Below are 23,122 nucleotides of genomic sequence, written 5' to 3' on the forward strand. Positions count from 1 at the left end.
GGGTTAGCAGGCCAATACTCAAACCACTGAGTTATCCCTCCCCCCCCATAAATTCTTACCCATTTATGAATTATTCACTCAGAATACTGCTCAAATAATTTTATTTTTTGTAAAGTGTGTAATTTGTCAAATAGATGATTCAGCAACTAATACCCAAGCAGCACTAAAGAGACAGAAGTATTGGGTAAAACAAATAGAATTTGAAACTTACCTTCAGCTGTTACCAGGGATGGATATGAAATAATAATAATAATAAAAAGTTAACTGTTAGTTTCAGGTACACAGTTAAACAGTTGGATAATCTACTCTAATATGAAACACCATTTTAATTAGGTATTCTGAAGCAAAATCAAATATGGTTTGATGGTTCAGACATAACTCTTGTAGCATTTTAAATTTCAAGCCCATATTCTTGCTGTTGATGTGAGTGAATGTAAACCAACTGCAAGGGGAACAAATGAAAAGAAAATGTTTAACATATGGGACAACAAATCTGGACTCAATTATGCATGTGAAAAATGAATATTAGCCCGTGGGAACAGTTATACTGGCAATTGATTTACTCTGTCTCACTTTCATGCAGCTGCCAAGTGCTCCTTGACAATTTTACTCTGTTGCAATTTTCATGATATGAGATGAGACCCTTCATATTTCTAGTACAGCTCATGACTATGGTTGAATCTGTAACCCTATTTGCATGTCCGGAAGGGGCAGGTTGGTCAGCTGGGAGCATATTTGAAGGCCAGGGATTTGTGAAGAAACTATCAGAGTGCTGGGAAGCAGGCAAGGAGAGGAAAGCCATTAGGGTAGTGGAGGGGAAGTCCAGCTGGGGTGTTTTGTGGAAGGTTTGGTGGATCTAATCCAAGGACAAGAGACGAATGAGGAGAAGCAGAGCAATGTATGTGTTAAAGTGATAGCTGAGACACTGAAAAGGAATGTACTTGTCTTAATTTCCTCAGTACAGCTTACTAAAGATGGACAGAGTCATTTTTCATGCCATATAGGTTAAGTAGGAGAAAATGGGCTGTAAGAGAGAACGCTAATTTAATGAACAACTAGCTAATAACTAACAAAGTAAACAAGAACAAGAGAAAGATAAATGGATCTGAATTTTAAATGACTACCTTCTTCTATTGCATCACAATATGTATATTGTGTTTTCCAAACATGAAGATATTATACCTGCCCTTCAGCTATCTAAATGTCTGAGTATGCAAAACCTTACAAGAGTACTCTGTCTTCATGTGAGTAAGAACTTGCTGGATCTGACCCTGAATTAAAACAATATACAGAAAAGTTTAGGAGGAAGGGATGTGAACTGAAGTTGAGCATGTCTAGATTATTTAGGTTAAATGTGTTTCTTGGTTTTATTTATTTTATTGTTTTGAGATGTTTGTATTTTTATATACCATGATTTTGAATTTACAATATACTTTAAATTTATGGGCAAATGGGTAGCAATGGAAGGTGGACTGATGGAAGAGAGTTTAAAGGAGGAAAATGATTCTGTGTGGTGCACAGGAGAAAGCTATACTAACCATTGGAGGGCATGGCTTGGAAAATATATTTGCATATATATTTGAAACTCTGCTCCAATGTGAAAAGCCCCTATCTAAGGGAATGTCAAATGGTCATTTGAATTCCCTTAGTAAAGTAAAACTGAAAATGTCTGTACCTTCTACTGGTTTATCAGCAATTGCAGCTTTATCTTCATTATCTTCTGGCTTCGTAACTACCATGGATGTCAAAGGTGTCACAAACTTGTATTTCAGAGAGAGCTCCAGGGCTTCAGCGGTAAGATTTTCCTTTTCTTCTCCCTGAGCTACAGTGCTGAATGAAGGGAGAGACTCAGAACATAAACCTTCTACAAAGCCAAATCATTAAACACTGGATTAAGCATTTTATTCTCCCTCTAAAATATGAAGCTATCCATTTATCTGCTGAAAAGAAATACACATTTCCTTTTGAGAGCACTCCTGACTTCACTGAGGGGCAGAGCAGGTAGCCACAGTCTGATCCAGTATTTGCACTCCTTTAAAATTAACTTGAAAAAACAATACTTACTATTTTTTGGCCTTCTCATGGGTGTATTTATGTGATGGAGAGTAAATTAGGTAAACTGTTCTGTATTTTCTGTGCATTTTTAATGAATATCGCCAATTAGTTGCCCAGTGTTTTCATGCTATTTCACAGAGAATGTTAATTTATATTTCGTTACCGTTTTTCCAGTAATTGTTGGATGGTGAGATAAGCCCAAAGCCTCTCAATGTAATCCCCAAATATGTACTCCTGTTCTTGGAGAGCTTTTGCTGTTTCTTCAACATCTGCTTGTTCACTAAATGTCACATCATTTTCTGCCTGTTAGGAATAAAGAAACTTCTCTCTGTAACAGACCGGTACGACTGAACCCTGACTATCTATACGTTACAGGAGACATCCAAAATCTTCATATAATCTAGGGTTTGGAAAATGAGGATCTACAGTAAATTAATGAACATCTTGATCCTGCACTGAGAATTGCACAGGTTCAGAAGTCAGTATCAGTGCCTTTGCTCAGTAGTTCCACAGCTGCTAAAAGTATATATATGGGGACATAACTCATTTTCAGAATTAACATTGAAATTTGGTTAATCAGGATTTACCTGTACATTGCTTATGCTATGTATTTAACATGGCACAGATATAGTAGCTGGCCTAGTAGTAGCACAATTTCTGTATTTTAAATATACACCTCTATCCCGATATAACACGACCCGATATAACACGAATTCGGATATAACGCGGAAAAGCAGTGCTCTGGGGAGGCAGGGCTGCGCACTCCAGTGGATCAAAGCAAGTTCGATATAACACGGTTTCACCTATAATGCGGTAAGATTTTTTGGCTCCCGAGGACAGCGTTATATCGGGGTAGAGGTGTATCTAGTTTCAGATGATAATAATTGTAATGTGAAGTGGACCAATTTATGTCAGAGTACATATACAAGTGATACTATATATTTGATAAATATTCTCTGTATGAAAGTGGTACATTCGTGTTGGGTTTTTTAAAATTGTTATAGAATTCAGGACTGGAAATAATTTTTAGTTCACTTAGTTCCTAATAGGAACAAAGTTCTATCTCCATTGGAAGGCCTTTCAAATATTCAATTGACTTAGAGGGTGGAAAGTATTCCTCAAAGGATTGAAGACTATTTTGGAGGACAAATGCATTTCACATGCAAACCAAATCACCAGAACTCTTGGGAGGAAGTGGCAAGACTGGTATCTGGATTTCACTTAGCAATATTGCATTAGAACAAGATTTTCATACTGTCATACTGATGAATCTTGAATTGTACTTTTTACAAAGTTTGCATACAAAGTTAAAAGCCACAGATTACTCCATTCAACTATTAAACACCATGTTAATGAAACAATAAGGCTAACTATGTAAAGACAAAAAAAATCATCAAGAGATGTAAACATCAAGGTTCTGATAGCAACACTAACTTACTCAAATTGGACATACTGTGCAAAGTTACTCCAGATTGACATTAGAGTAATTCAAAGAAAAAATTAGCTAAATAAATGTCATGTCTTTTGGTGTATTTACATTCTCCATACTCTGCAATATTTTTTTTCATAGAATAAAGGTATATTGGGGAATTTTTATGCAATGCCAAATTTGGAATCTCCCACATTCATACATTTTTTGTCACAAAGAAAGGCTTGAAACAATCACAGTAGGCCCATACTTACACCTTGAGCTTTCACATCTGCAGTCAAACTGTTCAGGTCATTATCTGTAATACGTCCAGCCACCACGATTTCAGAGCCATCATAGTAGTGCTTAAAATTGTTTTGAGTTAAGTCAGAAATTGCATTTTCAGGGTAGTTTAACTCCACTTCTGTAAGCATGGGATTGGCTACTTCCTCATAAAAACCCTAGAGGGAAGAGGGGGGGAGCTTATAATTAATAAATATATAATTCATTGACACTCATATGCCCACAGATCTCTTGACACCTTAACAAAAAAATAAAACTGTTCATTAGACCATGCTGTCTCCTAATTTATAGTCATTCCACTTTGCACCTTTACAAGAGAAGGGGAAAGCTGTTACCTGGAAATCTAGCACCCCAGCACATGGTCATATTTTGTTTAATTACATTGAAAATGGAGGCAAATGTCATCAGAAATATCAGCGTGACTGCCATCATTAACTTAATTTATATGGTTATGGTTTTACCTCCATTTGTATGGCTGAATCAGAATCTGGATAGATGCGACGAGCCACCCCTTTATTCTCTAGTGCCATCTTTTCTAGAAAATTATAGTCAATACCATAGCCAAAAGCTAGGTTATATAAGGGGTATCTTCCTTGAATGGCTTTTTTTACATTCACTTGAATTTCCTGAGGGTCTGATACACCTGCATATTAAATAATACAAAACAAATAGGCTTTAAGATTTTGTTTATGAAAACAATAGCAAACAGGAAAAAAAATAATAAAATGAATGAAATGTGGTTAGTTATTTTTTATTTCAATTTTTCAAGGCATGACTATCATATTTTCTAGGCATCATTAATTCTAAACTAACTTTAGACAAAGTATATATAAGTATCTAACTTAAAAGGCAGACTTCCTTTAAAAAAAACCAAAACCCTTTATTAACCCCATAAATAAGGTTCTCCAAGAGGCAGAGTACACACCAGCCACCTTTGTGCTTTCAGGATTCTGAGCTGTTCAGGGACTGGTGTGGCCCTCAGCATAACTCAGTGAAGTCCCATGTAGAGTTTTGTTATGACATCCCGAGACTGGCTGCTTTGCTTATGGGCAACTTCACAAGTGGGAGTAGCATGTATTATGGAAATCCCCTCCAAACTTCTGGCCCCATCCTGGCATGCCCCCAGGAAATTCTCTCCTACCCCTTTTGTGGCACCTTTAGGTGGACCCTGGTGCAATGGTGATTAGGGCACAGAATGGGTGGGAGAAACTCACTCCTCATCTTTATTCATTACCAAGCGATGAAACTCTATATTAAAGAAAATGTGCACCATCATAACAATTATTCAGTTACACCAGTGAAAACCCAACCCAAAATGTAGACATGTTGCACCAGCACAAAGCAGAGCATACAGCAGTTTAGCTTAATTGACAAATACCTTTCCCATCAGTGCAGGACATCTAAATTAAGGGTTTGCATCAGTGTAACTGAATTAATTTAGCTACACCAATGAAAATGTTCTTAATATAGCAAGGATGATGTCTAATTAGGCAATGGTTTAGTAATGTGGCAAAATTGTAACTAGGATGAGACCACCAAAGATACAGTGTATATATACTTGTGGTAGATTCATAGATTTTAGGACTGGAAGGGACCTCGAGAGGTCATCGAGTCCAGTCCCCTGCCCGCATGGCAGGACCAAATACTGTCTAGACCATTCCTGATAGACATTTATTTAACCTACTCTTAAATATCTCCAGAGATGGAGATTCCACAACCTCCCTAGGCAATTTATTCCAGTGTTTAACCACCCTGACAGTTAGGAACTTTTTCCTAATGTCCAACCTAAACCTCCCTTGCTGCAGTTTAAGCCCACTGCTTCTTGTTCTATCCTTAGAGGCTAAGGTGAACAAGTTTTCTCCCTCCTCCTTATGACACCCTTTTAGATACCTGAAAACTGCTATCATGTCCCCTCTCAGTCTTCTCTTTTCCAAACTAAACAAACCCAATTCTTTCAGCCTTCCTTCACAGGTCATGTTCTCAAGACGTTTAATCATTCTTGTTGCTCTTCTCTGGACCCTCTCCAATTTCTCCACATCTTTCTTGAAATGCAGTGCCGAACTGGACACCATACTCCAGCTGAGCCTAACCAGAGCAGAGTAGAGCGAAAGAATGACTTCTCGTGTCTTGCTCACAACACACCTAATACATCCCAGAATCACATTTGGGTTTTTTTGCAACAGCATCACACTGTTGACTCATATTTAGCTTGTGGTCCACTATAAACCCTACATCCCTTTCTGCTGTACTCCTTCCTAGACAGTCTCTTCCCATTCTGTATGTGTGAAATTGATTTTTCCTTCCTAAGTGGAGCACTTTGCATTTGTCTTTGTTAAACTTCATCCTGTTTACCTCAGACCATTTCTCCAATTTGTCCAGATCATTTTGAATTAGGACCCTGTCCTCCAAAGCAGTTGTAATCCCTCCCAGTTTGGTATCATCCGCAATAGAGATAGTGAATCTCAAACTGAAACCAAAGACCTGATTCTCCAGTCTGCTACAGCAGCTTAACCTTAGTGTAATGCCATTGAAATCAGAGGCGAATCAGGTCTCACATCTCCTGAAATTAAAGAATGGTGAACTAAAACTGAAGTAATTATTTTCCTTCACCTGATTAATTCCATTTTACTGTTCGCTTCATTTACCAAGACACTTACCTTCATTAGGTTGACCATCCGTTAACATGATAATTATAGATGCACTTCTCTTGGACACAGAATTTGTTTCAAAAGCTGTAGTCAGCATTTCAATTCCCTTCATTAAACCACCATGTAGGTTTGTCACTGCAATGTAGAGACACAAATTAGGGTTGAAAACTGGTGGTCAAAAATAGAAATGTTTTAATCATAGATTCATAGAAATGTAGGGCTGGAAAGGATCTCAGGAGAACATCTCGTCCAGCCCCACAGGCTGTGGCAGGATTAAGTATACCTAGACCATCCCTGACAGGTGTTTTTCTAAGCTGTTCTTAAAAACCTCCAGTTATGGCAATTCCACAATCTCACTAAGTAACCTGTTCCAGTGCTTAAACTATCCTTAGTGTTAGAAAATTTTTCCTAATATCTAATCTAAATCTTGCCACAAAGTAAGCAGACTACTTCTTGTCCTACCTTTGGTGGACAAAAAGAACTGATCACCATCCTCTTTATAACAACCTTTCACATATTTGAAGACAGTTTCATAAATTAAACATGCCCAGTTCTATCAACCTTTCCTCATAGGTCAGCTTTTCTAAACCTTTCATCATTTTGGTTGATCTCCTCTGGACTCAATCCAATTTGTGAACTTTTTTCTTAAAGTGTGGTGCCCAAAACTGGAAACACTACTACAGCTGAGGCCTCACCATTGCTGAGTAGAGCTGAACAATTATCTCCTGTGTCTTGTTAATACATCCCAGAATGACATTTGCCTTTTTTGCAACAGCATCACACTATTGACTTATATTCAAATTGCGATTCCCCCATTGCCCCCAGGTCCTTTGCTGCAGTTCTGCTGCCTAGCCAGTTAGTCCACATTTTGTATTTTTCCTTCCTAAGTGCAGTGTTGTGCACTTCTCTTTACTGAATTTCATCTTGTTGATTTCAGACTGATTCTCCAATTTATTAAGATAATTTTGAATTCTAATTCTGTCCTCCAAAGTGCTTACAACTACTCCCAGCTTGGTGTCATCTGCAAATTTTATAAGCTTGCACTCTACTCTGTCATCCATTAATGAAAATAATGACTAGTATCAGACCCAAGACAGACCCCTGAAGGACCCACTTGATATGTCTTCCCAGTTTAACAGTGACCATTAATAACTACTCTGAGTATGGTTTTTCAACCACTGTGCATCCACTTTATAATAATTTAATTGAGATCATATTTCATAGAATCATAGAAATGAAGGGCTGGAAGAGACCTCGATAAATCATCAAGTCCAGCCCCCTGAGCTGTGGCAGGACCAAGTAAATCTAGACCATCCCTGAGAGGTGTTTTTCCAACTTGTTTTTAAACATTTCCAATGATGGAGTCTCCGTGACCTTCCTTGGAAGCTTATTCCAGAGCTTCACTATCCTTTTAGTTAGAAAGTTGACATAGTTTCCCTAGTTTGCTTATGATAATGTCATGATGGATTGGATCAAATGCCTTACTAAAGTCCAGATATAGCACATATACTGCTTCTCCTGCCCTGCATCCACTAGGCTGTTACCCTGTAAAAGAAGGAAATTAGATTGGTCTGGTATGATCTGTTCTTACAAATCCATGTTGGCTATTAATTATCACCTTATTATGCTCTATGTGAAACATTGTTTATTTATTATAGAATTATAGAAATGTAGAATTGGAAGGGACCTCAAGAGGTCTTCTAGTCCAGACTCCTGCACTCAAGGCAGGACTAAGTATTATCTAGATGACCGCAACAGGTGTTTGTCTAACCTGTTCTTAAAAACCTCTAATGATGGAGATTCCACAACCTCCCTAGATAATTTATTCCAGTGCTTAACTACCCTGACAGTTAGGAAGTTTTTCCTAATGTCCAACCTAAAACTCTCTTGCTGCTATTTAAGCCCATTGCTTCTTGTCCCATTCTCAGAGAACAATTTTTCTCCCTCCTCCTTATAGCAAAATTTTATGTTCTTGAAAACTGTTATCATATCTACCCTCCCCGACTTCTCTTCTCCTCACTAAACTAACCAATTTTTTTCAGTCTTTCCTTATAGGTCATTTTCTAGACCTTTAATCATTTATGTTGCTCTCCTCTGGACTTTCTCCAATTTGTCCTAATCCTTCCTGAAATGTGGCGCCCTGAACTGGACACAATACTCCAGTTGAGGCCTTATCAGCACGGAGTAGAGTGGATATTTAGGAATCTAGTGAATTATCATTACAGTACGATAACTGAATTCAGGCAGTTTCAGTCCCTTAACATTTTGCCTCCATTTATAGCTGGCATTTAAATCCATCACATAAACACTTCACATTACAGTGAAAGGATTTGGTTTTGACGGCTGGGGATGAGTAAATTTGACAGAACCTGGATTTTGCAAACTAACATAAGAAAAAATGGACATCATATTTTGAGTAAATGCCAACCTCGGAAATGTCCCATTAGTAATATAGGGCAAGCTTGGGGCAGGTCCTTGCATGGGTGATGGAAGGGTAGGAGGAAATACATATGGAGCTTCACTCGCACCTTGTGAACATGCCATATGAAATTCTGTCACAAATGCAACCTCTACCAGAATAGCTGGTTATTAGGGGCTAAGACCCACCAATAATGATAAAACTGTGTAGTGTGGCTGATGTACAGCAAACTGCAGTACTATCTGCTACCACTGGAGGCTCTTGAAGGAGCTGAAGCTGTAATTCGCTTGACTGCCACCAATGGACTTTTGCCGCTACAATACAGACTTCAGGCAGCGGAGGAAGTACATTAGTTAAGTTTGGGGAACATCAAAAAATTGTCTTTGTAATCCTTCCCAAAATCTTAAGGCGAGCCTCATGCACCATAATGCAATACTGCTAACCCCAAGCATCCAAAATTTGAGTCAGGCTCCAAAAAATCATGAGATTGGCTTCCAAATCATGAGATGATTAAAAATAATAAATATTGAGTTCTCTTTGCTTTCTGGTTTTCTCTCTTTAGGTTACACTCAGATCACATTTTCTAACTTTTTTCTACAGCCAGGAGGGCCAGGAAACTTTACTTTTTTTTAAATGAAAGCTGAGATTTTCATGACTCCAGGAGCTGGAGCTTTAAAGAAAATCACCAAATGTCATGAGACTTACAAAAAAAGTCACGAGAGCTGGCAACACTGGTACTGTGATCACAGTTAGCAGGCATCTGTTGTCATAGATTCGTGTGTGTGTGTGTGCAAGTATGCCCATGAGCACAGAAGTGTGTGTGTGGTGGGGGGCGGGGTATTTCTCAGACTCACCCAGAAATGCTGGGGATTTGAGACTGAAGTTATTGACTGTGTGACTGCAATGTTGTCAATTTTAACCACTGGCCATGTGCTTCAGACCTATGTGGTAAAAATCACTGATGACTGAAGGATGCAGCTCTCAATTTCTAATTCCAGTAACATGAATTTTGCTCTCTCTGGTGAATTCGCACACTATTTTTAGGGTAGGGGGGTTGTGATTTCTGTTTAAAACTTGCCTGTTTTTCAGTTCTTTCTCAGAAGGTTGCAAAAACCTTCACAGAACCCCAAAACAAACATATAACTATAGTAGTGCTTCTTAACCAGTTAATTTTTAGAATGAAAGCTTGCAGTACTCCATTCTCAGACTGCATTTGTGTATTAGCTTCTTCAATATTTATTTGAAGTACCACCTATTGGCAAGTTTACTACAATACTTACTGCCTCGAGTGTCAATAGCTCGAACGAAGTTCTTTGCTTCCTTCAGATTCTCAGCAGTGGCTTTGACTAATGTGTCTTTCCAAATGTGTACATCGGAACCAAACAGTACAAAATTAAAGTAGTCATCTTCCCTAATATCCTCTAATATTTTAAGAAGTGCTTCCCTTGTCTATAAGTAAATAAACACAAGTTTAAATGAATGAAACTGATATGGGTATATTGAATAACAAAGGAAAGCCTACAGCTTTTACATGATTTGTTTCTGAACAGGATTTTTCACTGAACATTCATATAGTGGATAGTGAAAAACTCTGGGCCTGATTCTGTCCTCAGTTGTACCACTGTCAATCAGGAATAATTCCAGTTAAATCAGTGAGTTACACCAGCATAACATCTGTGTAGATGAGATGAAAATCAGGCCTTATGATAGGATCACTTGAACAATCATCACCTATGCTGAGCGGGAGAGGTTAGTTCTAAGCAATAGTAACATTTGGGTTGGAGAGGAGATCTTAAGCACCAGAGCCTGGGTCTTGATATGCAGCAGCAGAAACAGAAATTCTGAGCATCAGAATGCAGTGGGGAGTTCTAACAGTAAGGTGCTTCCCATCACCCAGGCTGGAAGAGGGTACAAAAGATATAGAAAAGGGAACAACAGACAATATTATACATGTGTTTTAACTTACAGGATACCCAGAGCGTGGGGAGGCCTTTTATAGATACTTTGGTTTAGAATTTTGAAGATATAAAAATATAGCTTGAAAACATCCATGATTATAGTTTTGGCGTAGGCTGAGACTTTGAACACCTGCTCATGATAAGAAATGTCTAGCACCTCCACTGGGTACTAGGCTCCCTAGAACCTGGCACACCAGGACTGACTTTATAGTAAATGTAATCAATTACCTGTTGTATTCCTATTCCAGACATTGAGCCACTAATGTCTATTACAAAAATCACGTTTTTTGGAAAATTTGGAAGATTTGTTGGTGCAAAAAAGTGTACAAAGTATCCATTGACAATCTGAAAAAAAGAAGATGTGTAAAATAATGTGACTTCAATTGACTAAGCATGCCCAGATGAAATTGTAAAGTATTGAATTTACCTGTAAATCACCTGCACTGTCTCTCTTCACATCATACTTTATTGTAAAATCTCCATCCAACAGTGATGTTGAACAATTTGCACAGGTTCGCTGTTGATCAATGGTTGGCTTGAAAGACACATGGCCCTGAAAGCAGAAGCCCTCATTAGACTCAAACTTTAATAAATGAATGTAAAATACAAAACATGAGAAGGTTTGTGTTTTAGACAAATGTATGTACAGAAATGTAAAAGTCAATATGATAAAACAGGGTTTTATAAAACAGATGCCATTTTAAACAAGTTATCTATACCCAAGAAAATATTTTATTATTCTGAGTAACTGAGTTTATGCAAGGTAATAAAAATGCATTAATAATAAAATATTATTATAAAGCCCTCTCCTCAGCAACTGTTAAAGAGATGAAAATATTAACTACATCATCATACACATATACAAAACCAATTATACTAAAAAGTGCTCCTGCAAAGGGGGTGATTTTAGATGTTGTTTGAAAGTGGGGAAGTAAAATGCAAGGTGTCTGCTTATGGACAGCAAGTTCTAGCTATGTGGGCACAACAGCAAAAGGGGCAGTCACCTGCCTATCTAAGAACCACCTCTTTGTCTGTGCACTGCCTAGCACAAAGGGACTTGGCCTAAAGCACTACTGTAATACATATAACAAATAATAACAACAAGTAGATGTCAGAGCAGAAATACCAGTAGGCTAAGGTTCAATTTCAAGGTCTCGAACTAAAACCCTGTTTCCTCACACTTAATTATTTAAAAAGCAATAGGGTCAATTTAAATTCAATCTCCTGAATTTTTCTTTATTCTGCGGTTCCTTTATGTCACCTTCAGTGACATAAAAGGGCTGTAGGTGGCCCCTAAAGAATACCCTGTAATGCCAGAGGGCAAAGGGACCCGCCCCATGCACTTTGGTTCATGTAAAGCATGTGTAATTCCTTTAGGTCAGCTCCTTTCCTGGCCCCAGTTGAGGGGTTTTATTAGGAGGGAGGGAGGGAAAGGGCATGGCCAGAGCACCTGGATATTCTGTGCTAGTGTAATAATCCATAGAAGGCTGTTATAAGCTGGCATGATTTAGAGCAACCCTGGGAAGAGAGGCCTTATAGAAATTAGAGATGGAAAAGAGCTGTATTATCCCATCCAGACCCACTACTGGCCAGTACAATACATTTACGTTTGCATTAACCCAATATATTGTGCTGATGTATTATTTCATAATGAGCTGACTTTGTTAGAATGCAGACAAAATATAACAAATTCATTCTCTACTAAGGTTATTAGCCATTGTACCTTTTTTCCTGAGAAAGATTTTTTAATAACTTGTGACAGGTCATTGGTGATGAATGTTCCTTGTGCTTCCAGCTCACGGATACCTTGGGGTTCAAAGATGTTTGCCTGGATCTGAAACATTCATTGAAAATACACTGTCATAGATAAACCCACAACTATAACAACTTAGATGGAGGACAATGAGCAACTCTATATGCAGAATAGGGAATTTCTTAGTAAAGGGGAAATCTGCCTTTATAATGCAAAGTAGCATTCATATTTGAATCAGAAATCCTCAAGTAGTTAGATGTGACCTATCTAACTTCCACCTGGAGATTTAAAAAAGAAACACAACTGAAAGTTGCTGTTTTACTAACTGCTCACAAGAATTTGGGTCAGATATTGAAGAACCACTAATTTCCTCTGAAAATACCATACTGCCAGTACCAGGAGGCCATATCTGGTTATGATTTGTTTATGCTGCAGTATGGTTTTGTTCTTCTGCATAGTGCCGCATATAATGATTTAAGCATTTTTTGATGACCATCTTCAGAGTATATCCTTTTAAAGCATCTCCTGGGCACACATGAGAGAAAGCTATTGAACTACAGGTAGATTTTAGCAGGGCAGATAAAGAGAGTGTTCAAACAACCTCTGGCACTGAAAAGACATTGGTCTGAATCCTAGGGTACAGTTGGTGTGTCTCTATGAATTCAGGCAGCATTGTTTGGCATCAGTTTGATCAAGGTTTGGACTATTCTATTAAGGCATTTGTGAGAGGAGTGTCTCAAGTTAATCCTGTTCTCAGTTGTGTTAATGACTTTCCCACTCTCCAATATATCCTAATTTTGTAGGGCTTATTGCTTGTCCCAACTAGTGAAGCTTATGTATGCAAACCAGTAATAAAATACATTGTTTGAGGCTTTCAACCTGGTTCATAATCACCACTGCCCACAAGATATTGGTTGGGGACCTTCCCTTCAATTGTGAACTGCTGTGGACAAACACAGTATCCCGCTTCATCTGTTATGCATATATTCCAAAAGATGCACAAGATTTCAATGCATCTTGAGTTTCTATAACTACAGAATGTAACCACTGCAAGGTACAATTTAATTCACAATGCCATTTACCTCAAAGTGATTGATGAGCTGCTTTGGTTTTACTTTAATGAGCATCTCATATTTTCCAAAGTTTCTCTTCAACAGTTCCTCATAGGTGAGCTCAAAAGTGACTTTGCTGGCTGCTGCAATGTTGACTGAAACAGTGAACTTTTCAGTTTTTCTCCCAGAAGCCCTAGAAATGTTAAACTAATTACAAATAAGAAAAAAGGCTGCTTGTCCTTTCTCTCCTATTGTGCGCCTGCTCAAGAGCCAGGCATAATCTGGCCCACAAAAATGAATACAAGAGAAATGAAATTTCTGGGTCTCATTCTTTATCACTAACTCATACTGAGAAGCATTTACACAGGTAGCTGAGTGGGACTAATCACATGAGTATGTATTATTCAATTAGTAGGGTTGCATAATTAAATCTTTCACAATAATGGATATCCCCTGACCAATCAGAAGTCATGTCTCTATTACATTATAACCAATATCCTTTTTTCATATAAAGTATGAACTTTTAACAGAGGCTATAAAATATATTCTTAATTTCATTTTTAGCTATAGGATGCTGGAATATGGAAATGAAAAGTTTAAGCCCACTGTAAGTAAGTATTCTTACCGGACGAGACCCGCAGTCTGTCCCCGTGAAACAGCCTTCTCATATTGCTTTTTTGCAACTTCCTTTTCTTTTATAGTCCCAGGATAGGTAACACCATCAATTGTCCTACAGATGAAAAAGTATCTAATTTAGCTGAATGATTTGTATTGACACATGAAAACATTATTATTGATTATCCTCTGTTCATTATCTTGTTTGCTAACAAGCAGTTTCTAGATTTGATCTTGCCAAGTGCTGAGCACTTCCTGTGAGGTGATGAACACCTTCAATTTCCAGGTACTTCAGTTGGAGTTAAGAGTTCTACACCTTACCAGATCAAGACCAATTCCTCCTCTGAAAATAAATGAGCCCAATATTGGGCTGATGGTAACCACTATTGAAATCTTTGGCAAACTCCTATACCATGGCATTGTGAATATCATGTTTTGAACAATGACACCAGATGATATACTGTAACTAAAGACAAAAAGGTGTGATATTTTCCTCCATTTTTTGGCCTTCATCTGCTTTCAGCTACTATGTTCAAATATTGCTTCTACAATAATGGAATAAATTAAGTTATAATCTCATGATGGAAAAACTGTAGGCAATGGAACATCTTTCTAGAGATCCCAGGTTTGAACAAGTGGTATTTCTGGAAATTTTCCTTTAGGCCTCTGCAGATGGGTAGAAAAAAATTGCAAATTAGTGATCTTATCCACAAATGCACAACTGTCTGAAGGTCCCACAAATACCCTGCATCTATATTTGTATCATTAACGTTGTCCAAATAACATTTAAAAATCAACCTAATAGTAAAGTAAAAATAAAGATTCAGTTCAGATTCTTAATGCTGCTAGTCTATATTTCTCTGTATTAAACCCAGACAGATTCTTAGACCGTGCTAGAAATAGAAGTTCTTCTCACATGCTGAAATTGGTAATGAAGGCTGTCTTAGGGAGATCCACATCAAAAACCACTTCCTTAGACACATTGGCACGATTGACAGCTCGGCTAGTGATGACATTGTGGGCAAATCGGGAAGTCACTTTGCTGTCAATTTTCATGCTATAGATTTCTATGCCATTGACAATCTGAAGAATAAAAGATGGCAAAATAACCACCAGTTACATTTGAACATTGTGTAAATCAGTAATAATTCAATAAAACAGAAATAATCATAGTAGAGAGTCCTAGCATTTCACTGCATAACAGAAAAGAACAAGTTCTGTATTTGTTCAGGACCACTAGGGTACAATGAAGTTTGCTTGAGTGTTTTTAATATTGTCCAAAATCAGGCTAGTATGTGAAAATAATTGTTCTACTAACAGTAACTATAACCTCAGTAGCAAAATGTTATCTCTAGAGTTGAGCTGGCACTGCTACTATAAGCTCCTACTTTCAGGTATTTATAACATTTTGAACTAATTTTATTTTATTGCATCCATAACTCCTGTGCATGCTCAGTATTGGGTGTACACAACAATATACCTCTGGCTTCTGATACCAATGATTGCTGTAAACAGCAGCTGAATGGCTGGCTCGTGCAGCACACACCTAAAAGTGCCTTTGTATAAAAGTGCCACATATAGACTCAATTTCATTTCAGGTTATCCTCCTTTATATTCTAAGGGAAAAATTCACCCCCTAAATAGAGATCCATCACAAGGCCTGTGGACCACTTAAAACAGGAGCTATTTCTTCCACATGCTGGGAAGGAAGTAATGGGGGAGGAAGATTGTTACTGTATCTTTTTCAAATACTTGGGAGGTGCTCATTTACTATGGTGATGGGGCTACATAAGCACATAGCTAAATAGATAGCTACAACTATTTAGGTAACTCTTCAGCAACAACATGTACCCTTTGTGCAAGAATAATATTTAGAAGTGCCCCAGGATTCTTATGGTTGGGGATGAGAGGAGATAGATGACTGCAGCCTGGCTGATTCACTAAGTATTTAGATTTGTGCTTAAGTGGGATGGACTGCTGAATTGGGGTCTAAATGCCAACTGGCATCAGCCTTAAAGATAAAGCCACTTGCCTTCCTTGAATGAAATACTTAAAAAGAAGATAAAATGTTTCTGTAGAGGTGTGGAGACAATGCCAAACAGTTTTATTATTTGTTGAAATACAACATGGGATTAGCTATTATTTGTTTATTCTCTTTTTACTGCACAGAGTCTGACAGACTCTGAATTTGGGATATTACTGAATATTATGATTAACTAAACCAAACTCTTCAGAGACTAGCATGCACCATTTACCATGTGTACCTAGAAATAACAATTACTCATGCTGTGCTCATTGTAGTATAACACAAGTCTTTAAAATAGTAAGAGTATTTTATTAACTGAAATTTGAATCCATCACTGCAGCCTGGATAAAAACAAACCCTCAATTGGTACAATATTCTCAGTTATAAATGAGAAGAGAACTTACCAAGTCATCAGCACTTCGCTTCTGTAAAGAGAAGAAATTGAAAAATTGTCTCATGTCTATTGTGAGAATATGCATACAAATAAACCTACTTAGCATCTATATAGCACTTTAGCATCTACCAAATCAAATGGTAGTTTTGTGTGAGTCAGCAATGTAGAGCCAGCCCATAGTTAGTAAATTCAAGGTTGATTCATCCTTGTGTTCTGGTACCATATGCCAGGTAAGTTATTTCTAGGTAAGTTATTGGGTGCTGGAGTTAAATCTGGGTATATACGAGCAGTCAGTGGGAGACAATAGGAGTTTTTTCCAAGAAAGAATGAGTGAGTCATTCAGGATCTGGCCCATTTATTCTGTTTATAAGGTGCCAAACCCTGCGGCCCTGATTAGCTAATAATGGGTCTCAACAATTGTGGATTTGAAAGTTAGAACTTGAATGTTGCTGGGTTTGTGTTTTGCTCAGGAGAAACTGAAAAAGGAGCAAAGATGGGGACAGAATGAAAAACAAATACAGACAAAATGAAAGAAAGAGAGAGGGGAAAGAGAAAAATTCTAATGAAAAATTAAATACAATTTAAATGCCACACAGAGGACACACACGTACTAGCCTGGATTGTTTGTTTGTTTGGGGGGAGGGTGTCTCTTCAGTCCTTAACATATAGCACAGACTTCTGGTTGTACATGCTCCTATCTGCTGCACAAAACAGAAATAATTGAAGAACCTCTGAGTGTCCCAAGATCCATGGGTTTCAAGGGTTTAACCCCTTTTCATTCCACCCGGGGAACAACCTGGTCCACCTAATGGCATGATCAGAGAGAAACTCCAGTTTGGGAACTCAGTTTCCTGGCCTTTAGGTAGGTACTTCCCACATCGAGAGCAATTTGGCCTTTTTAAAGAAATGGAATCTCCCTGGGGGAAAGGGGGTTTGTAAATTTGAGCTAATTATGTGAAACCCAAAATATTTAGACATACATGTATATGTCCTTGAAGCTTACTTGTCCATATATTTGTGCTGCTTCAGCCCATCTGGCCACAATTTTCACACCATCTTATAAGTCGGTGGTGCGCAAACTTTTCCAGTCGCACCCTCCCTTTACCATTCACAGAATTTGTTGTGCCCCACTCTATTACTTGTAATCTGAGGTAATCCCTTATCTCTGTGCTGCTGCTGGCGGCAGTGCTGCCTTCAAAGCTGGTGGCCAGATAGCAGTGGCTGCTGGCCAGGGCGTTTATGTCATTTACGGTGCAGGAGGACTGTTTTTTTAAATCCCGCTCCCGTCCCACCCCGCAGTACTCACTCTATTTTTATACTGCAATACTCACTCTATTTTTATCCCACTCCCGCTATTATGGCAGCAGGTCCTCAGGATCTGTGGGATCTCAGTTTCTTTGTGCACCCCCAGAGAACCTCTTGCGCCCCACAGCGGGGCATGCCCCCCAGTTTGTGAACCACTGTTATATGTGACAGTATTTCTGCTGGACCATGGTGGTGGATGAGGTCACTATGAAAGGGTGTAAACATAGAGAGGTTTCCAGAAATTAATGTTTATTTTAAATCAGTATGTTTGCTCCCACTGTAGGTGGGCTGTGCAAATAAGAAAAAATGCAATTTTACGGTCAGGGAAGGTCACTATTTCAAAATGAACGCCAGGAATTTTGATCACAAATTCCTTCTTTCTCTTGGTTCAAAGTCTTATTGGTGACATTCTGTTTTTGGAAAACTGGCTTGTCATATTTATGCACTCTACCTAACATGGAAGCAAATATATTGAGATATTAACCAACATATTACTATAGAAGGTATGGATATGCCCCATGTTACCACAATACCACCTCATGGTCTTTAATTGATTTATCCTCACACACATACCTCTGTGAGGTAGGGCAATGCTATTACCCCCATTTTTCCAATGGAGAACTGAGAGTCAGACACCTAGATTCTCAAAAGTATTTAGTCACCTACCAATGGGGAACTAGATGCCCAAATACATTTGAGAGCTGGACCTAAGTGACTTGCCCAAGGTTACAAAGGAAGAAGACCATGGAAAACAGAGACTTGAAGACAGGTCTCCCAATTCCTAGGCTAGTGCCCTAACCACTGGAGAATGCTTTCTGTCTGTCTAGAATCTTATTTCTACCTACTCTGTCTCTCTGGCACCACAACTACTCTTATGTTCTCAACTGCCACCTCCATGCAAGTGATTCCTATATATACCTCTGTCCAGTCTCACCTCTCCAGGTGTGACTCAGATGTCTACTTATGAATGCCCAACTGCCATTTCAAACTCAATCTTTCCAAAATTGAATTTCTTTCCTACTCATCCCCTTTCTCTGTCTCTCTATCCTAGTGAAAACTGAACTCTCCTTCCTGTCTCACGGTCTCAGTGTCATCTTTGATTCTTCTTCACCCATCTCGCCCATAATCTCTCAAAGTCCTGTCACCTCATTATATCAGCAAAATACACCCTTTTATTACTGTCCTCACTGCTACAACTCAGTTATCTTTCACCTTGATAACTGTAACCTCCTCTTTTCCAGTTCTCCCCTCTCTTCTCTCCTCTCTACGCTATCCAAAATATTGCTGTTAAAGTCCTCCTCCTTTCTCCTCTTTGAGCATGTCTCACACATCTATCCTTCAATACCTTCATTGCCTCACTGCTTCTGACTATGTCATATTCGAACTCCTTGTCCTCACTCTCTATTTAATCTTGATCCACTTACTACTGTTTTCATTTTGTAGATTTTCAAATTGGAATATTATGATAATCTGGTTTCATTATGATAATCCTGCATAACACAGGCCATTTCCACCTACTCCTCAATTTGCTTCCTACAGGTCTATTCAACTCTCATTGAAGTCTTTCAATTAACTTCAAATCAATGGAAGGAATGAAAGTTGTATTAGGTCCCAAATCTCATAAAAAGCACCTTGTCTTACTGCTGCCTTTGTCTCTTTCATGGGATCAGCTTCATGCCTTGACTGTGCTGCCCACTATGCCTGAGACAGACAATATCCATTTTCTATTAAGAGCGCCTTTTCTTCATCATATTCCTCCTTCAGCAATTTCTCCCTACCTTCTTGCTTATAATCTCATCTCTCCTTTCCCTGGACCGTTGTCCTGTGTTTTATCTGTCTTAGAACAAGGAGTAGAGAATGTGTCTCACCCTGTGTAACTGTTAGGCATTACATACATAACTTTTATTACTACTACTTCTAATACAATTGACATCAAAATTTCCCACCATTGCTCTTGTAACTTTCCTCGGTGCTTCATCCAAGTGGAAGGTCCTGGCTATAGCCCTCTGAACATACACCAGAGATTACATGCACCCACTCATTGCAAATAATAATTGCAACTTTATAAGTCATGCACTGAGGTACAGACTCCAGGGAGTGAAAAGTTAGAATTACTCTGAAATGTCAAGTGACTTTGAATCTCCATATAGTGAAAAAAACAGCTTCAAGACACTTTTAAAATCAGTTCTTCGGTTATATTACAGCCAACTGGGTGACCTGTCTACTAGACTTATACTTAGAGCCATGTGAAAAAATCCACTCCACTGGCAAAGAATTTATTTTTATTTTTTGCTTGTGCCACTTCTCACAAAACCAAAACAGTTGTTATTTTCACCACGAAATGTTTGTTTTCCTGCCTAGAGTCACTTACAGCTTTCAGCTCTATAGTGTATCCAGTTAAAAATTTTTGATTGTGGATTCATAAAAGAGAGGGACAAGCAGGGTCTCAATGAGCTTTTCCCTGGGGAAAAAGACTTCAGGCACAGATACACCTATTCTGCCTGGGTGTTCACCAGACAGAACTGCTTTGCAGAAGGGTTCAGTTTTGGCTGGTTTGGGGTTACAGCTCATGTTAGTATTAAATGCAGGGGTAATGAAATGTTATCTTTATTGTATGAGTAAAGGGCAATAGAACTGTACCTAGCCTGCTCCCCTAAATTGAACCCCACTTGCTAAGCAGAAGGTAGGGATGCTAAATCCCAGTGAAAATGAGAGGGTGGAAGAACACGTGTTCCTGAGGATATGGACTCTGCCTAAAATCCCTCCCCTCTCTAGTGTTTAAAGACAGAGCTGACTGGATTCAGTTGAGAGTCCTTGTTTCTGTTCATGATTACAAGAGCTGAAATCACTGATGAGCAGGACTAGGGGCTAAGCCTTAGAACTGGTGTGGGGATAGTGTTGCAGTGAAAAATAACTCAGGTGGCAGCAGAGAGGTTCCCCACTATCCAGTGAAATCACTAAGAGCTGGGTTAAATGATGGTAGTAGAAATAATACAGCAGCAGCAGTGGTGAGCGGCAGCAAATTACAGTGGCAAGTGGTGGCAGAGAAAGCAGCAGCAAGCCAGTTGCAGAGGCAAGTGGCAGCAGCAGAGATATTGCTCGATGCTCCCCCTCCCCCCGCCCCTTACAGGGGTCGGAGGTGAACTCAGGTGAACGCAGCTCTGAACTCTGGGTCTTTGCTGGACAGGGATAACCAAGTGTTAGTGGGATGCAGTGGAAGGAAAGGGGAGTTGGTTAAAAGTTTTCTTTTGTTATACACAGACTCGATGCTTGTGAGTGGAGAAGTACTGCCTTTTGGGTTGGTGTTTAGCTTTCTCAGATATCCAATTCTATTTTATATTGTTCAGAGAAACTCCTAGATATTGAACCCAGCCCTTATTGCTGCCGACTCCACCTGGCAAAAGTGTTACATTCACATATCTTTATCATAGTTTCTGTAAGAACTATACTTCTCCAAGAAATTACTAGGCCATGAAAACTGAAAATCCCAATACACCTATATGAGGTTCCTCCAAAGCTAAGTTGATAAATAAGGTAGTGTAAGGAAGCTTGTACTACTGCTACCCATGCAGTGAATAAGCAGAGGACTTCAATTTCCAAGGCTGTCTATCAATAGAAGCTTTGCCATTGACAATTTTACTTTGTGCCCTAGCACAGCTGCAGGGGGTGGTGGTGCAAAGGGAGTTTTATGGCACCTCTGATCCTGGGGTTGGTTTGGCCCCCAAGAGCAAGTTAGAGCAGACCCAGAGCTGCTCTAAATCACACCTGTCTGCCTGTGGCCCCAATGGCAGTTGGCGATTACCAGAGGACAGAGCTGCTCCTGTTACACCCCGTCCCTCGAGCCATACTCCCTACTCCCAGGGGGCCAGGAATGGGGTGGGAAGGAACCTCTATGCCACACAAAGATTTCCATTATTTCAATGGAATTATATCATCATAAAAGTGGCATACCACAGTGGACAATCAGCTCTTCTCTTTACAGGATTCTGCATATACCTTACCAGGAATATAGCATAGAGCTGTGGGCATCTTAAATTCAGAAAGGTTTCAGCATCAGAGGAAATACAGAGAACAATAACAATTATTAAGTGTCATGGGCAAATCTAATTTATGAAGAGAGCAGGAAACAGGTACAACTTTATAATTGTGTTACATAATGACTAAATAATGGAACTTGTTTATAGCGTTGTTGTAGCTGGGTTAGTTTCCCAGACCTGAAGAAGAGCTCTGTGTTAGCTCGAAAGCTCGTCTCTCTCACCAACAGAAGTTGGTCCAATAAAAAAATATTACCTCCCCCACCGTCTCTCTAAATAATAATACATGTCATTTCAAGAGCATTTTCTGTCATACATCTCAAAGTACTTTGAAAAGGTGGATAAACATTATAGACAAGGAAACTAAGGCACAGAATGGTTAAGAGACTTGCTAAAGTATATACAACCAGTCAATGGAAATGAAGTGGTCTAACTCTCTGCCCTACCCCCTGAGACAACAGTGCTACCAAATGGAGCTTACCATAACCATCTACAAGTCTTTGAAACATGGAAACACAGAGAAGGAAGAAAAATTGTTTGTTGTTGTTAGGCGTAGTGGCACAAAATGGAGCAAAAAGAATATTTGGACTGAATATCATGAAGCATTTTCTTACACTGAAATCTAGTCAAGTATAAAAAAGTGTCCCGTAGAGATGTGGTGGAAGCTCTGCCATATTGTCATAAAATACACTGAAGGGTACAATGCTGTCCTGGCACCCAGGTAATGGACAAGATCACCAGAAAAATATTTTGTGTCTCTGATATCTAATATTCTTTGGCTGGTTTTTACCCCCAATATTTTGTTTTATTTTTCAGGTGCAATAATCAGGTGCTACAGTTATTATTCTACCTTTGTAAAAACAAAAACCTTGAAAACATCTTCTTTTATATTTGGGTGAGGGATGGAAGGACAGAAGAACAGAGGAAGGTTATTATGAGTAAGGAAAGTGATAGTGATTTAAAAACAGAAATACAGAAGTTTCTACAATAGATGACTCAGGAGCATTGTGCAGCCCAACAGATGATCAACTGCCTCAATTACCTCATAAATTCAACAGGTAGGGAAGTGTCCATTTTCATGTTAAGTTCAGCAGCAGAGGGAGTTCTCTCAGCTTAACCTACCTGGTTCATTCAGAAGTATGCAAGGACCCT

The 23,122-nt window shown here is 38.8% G+C and overlaps 1 protein-coding gene across 1 annotated transcript in view; it reads right to left on the reverse strand.

Moving 5' to 3' along the window:
• LOC128840521 (inter-alpha-trypsin inhibitor heavy chain H3-like) overlaps window positions 1-23,122 on the reverse strand; it is a 35,558-nt gene that overhangs the window by 11,997 nt on the left and 439 nt on the right. Inside the window, exons 2-15 of the mRNA XM_054034615.1 lie at window positions 16,642-16,662; window positions 15,128-15,294; window positions 14,222-14,326; window positions 13,627-13,789; window positions 12,515-12,625; window positions 11,219-11,344; window positions 11,020-11,136; window positions 10,114-10,282; window positions 6,424-6,549; window positions 4,228-4,409; window positions 3,739-3,924; window positions 2,219-2,358; window positions 1,676-1,830; window positions 212-217 (exon numbers count right to left, since the gene is read on the reverse strand). Of these exons, the coding sequence (XP_053890590.1) occupies window positions 212-217; window positions 1,676-1,830; window positions 2,219-2,358; window positions 3,739-3,924; window positions 4,228-4,409; window positions 6,424-6,549; window positions 10,114-10,282; window positions 11,020-11,136; window positions 11,219-11,344; window positions 12,515-12,625; window positions 13,627-13,789; window positions 14,222-14,326; window positions 15,128-15,294; window positions 16,642-16,662 (1,774 nt within the window). The remainder of the gene's footprint in view (window positions 1-211; window positions 218-1,675; window positions 1,831-2,218; window positions 2,359-3,738; window positions 3,925-4,227; window positions 4,410-6,423; window positions 6,550-10,113; window positions 10,283-11,019; window positions 11,137-11,218; window positions 11,345-12,514; window positions 12,626-13,626; window positions 13,790-14,221; window positions 14,327-15,127; window positions 15,295-16,641; window positions 16,663-23,122) is intronic.

This window comes from Malaclemys terrapin, chromosome 7, assembly GCF_027887155.1.
Source record: "Malaclemys terrapin pileata isolate rMalTer1 chromosome 7, rMalTer1.hap1, whole genome shotgun sequence".
In the NCBI taxonomy this organism is placed as follows: Eukaryota; Metazoa; Chordata; order Testudines; family Emydidae; genus Malaclemys; species Malaclemys terrapin.